We start from the raw sequence: 6,856 nt of genomic DNA on the forward strand, positions 1-6,856 counted from the left end.
CAACAACAACAATTAAGAGGACAACAATGACGAAAACAACAAAAACAACAAACAACAACCAAAATAGCGACAACAATGACAAAAGTGATAACAACAACATCAACAACAACAATGAAGACGACGGCAACAACGACAACAACGACAACAACAAGAACTAGAACAAGAATAACAACAACAATAACAAAAAAAACAATAAGAAGGACGACAACGACGATGAGGACAACAACGACAATGATGAGAACAACGGTAACAACAACAACAACGATAACAGCGACAATAATGACAAAAACCTCATCAACGACAATAACAACAAAAAAACAACGACGACGACAACAACAACAACAACAACAACAAAAATCACAACAACAAAAACAACTATTACTAATAACAACAACCACAACAAGAACAAGAACAAGAACAAGAACAACAACAACAACCACAACGAAGACGACGACGATGACGACGACGACAACAACAACAACAACAGCAACAAAAACAACAAAAACAACAACACAACAATAACAACAGCAATAACAACATGTAACATCACAAATTTTTAGATTTGGTATGTTAACAGAATCATTCTTGGTCTTCTTGATTTCTAAGCATCTTTGAATTCTCTGAATATTCTATTCATTATGCAACTACGAGCAATTTATATTGGAGTGGAGATAACATGACTTCTCCCAGTCAAATAAAAGGTTCATAATGTTTAGAATATTATTTGAAGTCGCCTTAAATGGTTTTGCAAATTTCATAACCTCCGAAATCATTTTCAGTTTACTTTTTTTCAATGCTCGTTCTGTAGCCTTTTGCATAAAAGATATTTTCAAAAATTGCATTAGAGGGAACTAGTGTTCCTTTAGAATATAATAGTTGGATATTTTCTATTTTTTAGTATTTTAGATATATATATATATCTTTCTGGTATTTATTTAGCTAGGAAATATATATTTTTTATTATTATTTCTTGGCTGTCTCCTAAAAAATTACTAGCCCAGCCCAGCCGGGGCTTAGCCAGGCCGAGCAAGCAGCCAGCCCAACCGAGCGAGGCCCAGGAGCTGTGCCTAGCGCACCACCACATCGCTCTTTTTTTTCCAGCCCCAGGACCATGCCCCAGCACCTTGTGCCTCGCCTCCAGGAGCCTTGCGTCGAGAGACCCGCCTCCAGGAGTTTCCCATCGAGAGACGTCGCTCCACCAATCGAGCGCCAGCTAGCTCCCTCGCCTACAGGGACCGACGGTGGACCCTAGCCACACCCAGCGCTCAACTCAACCACGAGATGGACTCGGCCGCACCCAGGGAACCGAACCGAGCACAGCCACGACTCCTCGCGAGGGCAGGAAGACCCACGAACGAAGCTAGGAACCGATTTTCCTGAGCCCGTTTCTTTCCTCCCTCGATCCGTTCTACCACCCCGTCCTCGTGAAGGGCGAGCTAAGAGCAAGTCTAGTAGAACCCTCAAACCCTTAAAACAAAAACTAGTTTTAAGGGTTGAGAATTGCACATTTTTGACACTTTTAAGGGTTGAAAAACAGGGGCAAAGACTAGAACCCTCAAACCCAACCCTTATAACGGAATATTCTGTTATAAGGGTTGGGTTTGAGGGTTCTAGTCTTTGCCCCAACCCCAAACCTTAAAACTGTCATTTGGCATTGCATAATTTTCACAAGACAAACATAATAAACCTTCAAACAAACATGGAAATAAAGATCATTGATGCATGGTTTAATAGTTTTTACATCACACAATCATCATCTTCTCCCTCTCATCGGCACCATCACCAAAAAGTTGCACTTGGCGCCATTTCCTAGACCACTTGCACGTCCATCAAGCACCTCCATTGGAGTCATCCACACCGCCATCGCCACCAGCACTCATCGGAGTGTCACCTCGAAAAGTAGAGGACGCACCACGGAATATCCTCTTCCTCTCTGCGATGTCCTCCTTGTAGTCCTTCCACCATTGCAATTGTTCTTCATCCATGTCCTTCTTGGACATCATCATGTGCTCCTTCTCTTCCACCATGAGTTCTTTCCATACCTTTGCCTCTTTCACCTTGATCATCCTCTCCTCCATGTCGGCCTTGTGCTTTGCTTCTTCACGTTTTGCTTCAACTTGTGCAAGCTTGACCTCTTTCTTCTTCTCGGTGATAAGAATCTTGTTCTCTAATGTCTTCCTAGTCAATTCCTCTCTTGCCTTCATCATTTGCTCCATCTTCTCCCTTAGGCTTGATGCCTCTCCTTCCATCTTCACCCTTTGCTTGCCCTTCTTGGTTCCCTCGGGCTTGCCCAAGTTCCTCTCCTTCTCCTCATCTTCACTATCATCCATCCTAAGCATTGCCGACTTCTTGGGTGCGGTCTCTTGATCCCTCAACTTCCACTTGTCAAAGGTTTGAAGAATTGCCCAAGCATGCTTAAATGGGAATGGCTTGCCCTTGGAAGCGGCCATCTCCTTGTACCTCATGCCGGCAATTGTCTCCTATCAAGCACACATAATCACATAAGAACCCACATAGTACACACACATAATGAAAATAGTGAAGATATATGTACTCACATAGTCACTCTCCACGGTTCCACTAGGTGGTGCATCCCTCACTTGGTCCATGGCCGCACTCCAACGAGCACAAGCGGGCTTCATCAAATCCCACCGGCCTTGAAGCGACCGGTAACTGCGAGAGAGGAACCCACAATTCTTCGGCTTGATCCTACAATAGTTGTCCTCGACCCTGTGCCAATACCTTTTACCGGTTTGATCGGTGCCGGTGGTTGCATCCATCCCCACAGATGCCCAAGCATGAACCAAGAGGATATCTTCTGCTTCGGTGTAGTTTGTCGACCGCGCGTGTGGGCGGGAAGCGGCGGTGAATGCCTCCTCCCCTATCTCGGCCACCTCCTTCTCGTCATCCCCTTCATCCTCCTCATCTTCTCCAACCTCCTCACCAAAGGGTTCTAGAGGCGGAGCCCCGAGGTCCACCTCCGCGTGTTGAAGGAGGTCCATGAACGAGGTTGGGTTTGCCATTTCCTCGAACACCTCGTGCACGGCGGGAGGAGGTTCGGCGACGGCGACGACCGGGGGCGCGGGCTTCTTCCACGCCGTGACCTTCTTCCGCTTCGGGGATGCGCCGGCGGCCTTCGAGGAAGCCCCTCGTGGCCCACGAGAGGAGTCCTTCGGCCGGCTCTTCTTCACGGGGGCAGGCTGGACGGTGGCCGGGGCAGCCGCGGTGGCCGGGGCGGGCGCGGCAGCGGCCGAGGCGGGAGGAGGCGGTGCGAGGCCCGCCCGTCGCCGCTTGGCCCCGACGTGGGTCGTGGCCACCACGTCGGCCACGGTGGCCGGGGCGTGCGGGGCGGGGGTGGGGGCGGGCGGGGCTGGCGCGGCGCCGGCCTGGGCGGGCGGGGCCGGCGCGGGGGCGGGCGGGGCGGCTGGCGCGGCGGCGGGCGGGGGCGAAACGGCGGTCGGGGGATCCATGGCGGCGGGAGGAGCTGGGGACGGGCGGTTTTCCCTCCCGCGCTGGAGATGAAAAGGAGTGCGGGTTGGGATTGGGTTTGCCCTCCCAACCCTCACTTCTAGAGGCTGGGATTCGGTTTGCAGGTTCGACCTTTAATTTTTTTTACGGGTTTAAGGGTTTAAGGGTTCTAGTCTACGTCGTTTTGTCGACGAAAACTGTAAAAAAAGCGGTTATTTTTATGGATTTGAGGGTTTGAGGGTTCTACTAGACTTCCTCTAAACTCGCCGATACGACCTGCAACAGCCACCGCACTGCACGCCGGAGTCGCTCATCTTTGTCGGAGTTAGCCGCCGTTGCCGGAGTTCGTCGGAGTTCGTTTTGACCGTCACCGGAGCACTACCACGGAGGAGCCATGCCGAGACCAACCCGTTTTCCTCTGTTGTTCGTGGTAAGCACGTGCACACAATCCGATTCAGCCAATCCACGAATTGCTACAGTACCCGTATTAAACCTTTTTTGAGCTGTTTTTAGATCGGTCAGATTCTCGCTATGATTTTGAAACGTGTTTAACTTTTGATCCGTAGCTCCAAATCAGGAAATTCTTTTTCCTCTGATCTCGTATTGACGAGTAGAACATGATAGAGGTAATAGTTTTCAGGTTATCATTATTTAAAATTTTAGTTGGATCAGATTTAGTTCAAACCTCCCGGAGGCCAAATTTTGCAAACCGCTCATCTAATTTTATTATTTCTTTTTTGCATTGTGCTCCCACTAGTATGTAGATAATAAATATCTACTCATATGTTTCTGTTAGTTGAGTTTTAATTGAATTCTTTGTTGTTGACTTTATTTTGATGTTATGTGAGTACGATTTATTTATCGATGCCTTCGTCGAATATATATAGATTGTCCGGATTGTGGAGCGGATCAGAATTAAGTGTTAGGGTATTTCAGCACCGTTCAAGGCAAGTTTGCACTTCTGATTTTTCTCATCCTATATGTATGTTCTGCATTGTTATGACATGTTATGTGTTTGGTGTGATTCTTATATTGCTTGTCGCCATATGTGTGTCCTGGATTGCATTGTTTAATTGTGTGCTTGGATATGCTATGGTAGACATCGACTCGTACCGAGTGTTTTATGAAGTAGTGAGTGTTTATAGCTGTAGGCTCGGGGCTTTTGCTCGAGTGAATGCGTCTATGGCTGAGTGCTCTATTGTCCCTAGAGAATGCGCCATGACTGAGCGCACTTGAGTTGTCGGGACTTAAATCAGGTGAATGCGTTGATGGCTGAGTGCTTTGGAGTCCCCATTGAATGCGTCATCGACTGAACGCACTTGATGCATATTGAAGATCTTTGTCATCTCACCGTAGGTTTGTGAGTTCTCTTTTGTGGGTTAAATTGGTTGTGGTGTGTGAGACCTTGATCAGTTCATGAAGGTAGGTGAAGTTAGCTTTATGCCGAACCAACTTGACTGTTTTGTTTGTCATACATTGCTTATATATGTAGGTTTGCATTATCATTATGTGTGAATTGCCAATACATTCAATGTATTGACCCTTGTTGCTGCAACTTATCATGTTGCAGGATATTCAGATGATCAGTGAGATACAGTAGGGTCGCGAGTCTTCACTCAACATTTTCACGAGTGGGCTATGATGGGACTCATCGTTATTATTCTGATACCTTTCCGTTGTGATTATTTATTAGATCTAGCTAAGTGTTATGCAGATTGTGATACTTTATAAATTCTGGATCATACGTTGTAATAAATGATGCACTTGCTATTCTGTGTGTGCTAGCGAGTCGATCCAGGGACTAGCACAGTTAAGCACAGAGACTCAAATCCTTCGAGGTTTGGTCATTACAGATGGTATCAGAGCAATGCGTTCACTGTAGGTCATGGCCCTAGAAAATGGATTAGAAAATCCATAGGATTGAAAATTTATTCTATAAACTTTGTTTATATCTTACTCTTTCATTAGATAACCACTCTAGTATCTTGACCAGCTTAAGTAGGAACTAGTGCTGAGACCACCACTTATCTTTGTTTTTATTGCGATATTAACGTGTTAGCGTATCTGATTATTCCCGCTTTATGGCATGACGATACTAGGTTGCTTGCTTGATTGTTATTTTGCTTGTTTGTTAAAATTAGGATCTTGTCGGAATTATTCGACTATATATATAGATATGATTGATTGTTGTTATGGTTGTTGGTGTTATTTGATAGTGTGATTTGTTTGATTTGGAGTTTGATGCTAGCATATGGGTAGTGTTTTTCCCTTAGGCCTAATTCTATCTAGATCTCATCTATGCTTACCCATTAGATGTCGTCGAGACGTAATACTAGAGCCAGTGGTTCAGGAAACAACAACAATGATGTGCCACCATACATGCAACAATACCTTCAAGGACAGGCCCAGTTGATCCAGCTACTCACTCAGAACATAGGGAACAACAACAGCAATCCACCTCCACCACCACCAGTGGATGCACTTACTTGTTTCTTGAGGTTGAATCCTGTAACATCCCAAAATTATAAATTTTGGAATGTTAAAGTAATTATTAGATTGATTGTTTGTTGGTTGCCTGAGTGATTGAAACTTGTGTGAAATCTGAAACTTTTCAAAACTTTTGAATGAGAGGGAATAAAATGACTTTCCCCTTCTCCGGTGAATTCAAATTCAATCTTTTAAAAGCAAAGAGAGAAGATGACATGACTTCTTCAACTATAAATAATTTGAACGGAGATATTTGCATTTGAATTCTTTTGCATTTCATTCGTTTTCTTCGTGCAACAAATGCCGGGAAATACATTCTAGAGAGGAGGAACATGACCCTCAAACCCACGGGCATTTTGAAAGTTATTTGAACCCTAAAACTTAGAGGGTCATTTGAAAATTATTTGCAAAAGAAAATAAACCTTTTAGGCAATTTTGTGAAAATAATTTTTTCTGAAGTTTTAATTTTTGCCGTGGAAAAATGCCCATCATCTAAATTTTATTTTTCTGATAATTTTAGTATATAAAAACTCTTTATTCCGAATTGATTTGAATTCCCTTTTATCGTTTTACTTTCCTAGTTTTAAAAATAGGAAAGGAATCACTTTTAAATGGAATAAGAGCTGGCCCAATTAAGAGCTTTCCTATTTTTGGCCCAACACAGATCATCTCCTACCTCTCTCCTTCCTCACGTTACAGGAGTTTCCATCCATGAAGGAAGGAATTCCCTCCTTCCCGATCTCCCTCTTCTTTCCTTCCGGATGCCATCCGAGGCCGCCTATAAAACCCTCAGCATCTCCTCTCTCCATTTTTCCCGAGAGAACCCCCTCTCCTGGCCTCTAGCTCGCGCGCCACCATCACCCCGTCGGTCACCAGAGAACTCACCGTGCACCTCCACATC

General features: G+C 45.0%; 1 protein-coding gene across 1 annotated transcript; it reads right to left on the reverse strand.

Annotated features, from left to right (window-relative positions):
• Nucleotides 1–1,265: 1,265 nt before the first annotated feature.
• Nucleotides 1,266–2,780, reverse strand: LOC123405363. Its single transcript, XM_045099079.1, has 3 exons — nucleotides 2,559–2,780; nucleotides 2,058–2,480; nucleotides 1,266–1,436 (listed from the first exon to the last, which is right to left on the reverse strand). Exons 1-3 carry the CDS (start codon nucleotides 2,778–2,780, stop codon nucleotides 1,266–1,268), a joined length of 816 nt encoding a protein of 271 aa, XP_044955014.1.
• Between the last annotated feature and the right edge of the window lie 4,076 nt (nucleotides 2,781–6,856).

This window comes from Hordeum vulgare, chromosome 6H, assembly GCF_904849725.1.
Source record: "Hordeum vulgare subsp. vulgare chromosome 6H, MorexV3_pseudomolecules_assembly, whole genome shotgun sequence".
NCBI classification, from domain to species: domain Eukaryota; kingdom Viridiplantae; phylum Streptophyta; class Magnoliopsida; order Poales; family Poaceae; genus Hordeum; species Hordeum vulgare.

Coding starts and splice junctions, on each gene's coding strand:
- LOC123405363 (XM_045099079.1), bottom strand. CDS start 2,780: ATGGATGCAACCACCGGCACCGATCAAACCGGTAAAAGGTATTGGCAC. Junction 2,481..2,558: donor GAACCGTGGAGAGTGACTAT/GTGAGTACATAT, acceptor TGTGCTTGATAG/GAGACAATTGCCGGCATGAG. Junction 1,437..2,057: donor TGGAGGAGAGGATGATCAAG/GTGAAAGAGGCA, acceptor ACTTGCTCTTAG/CTCGCCCTTCACGAGGACGG.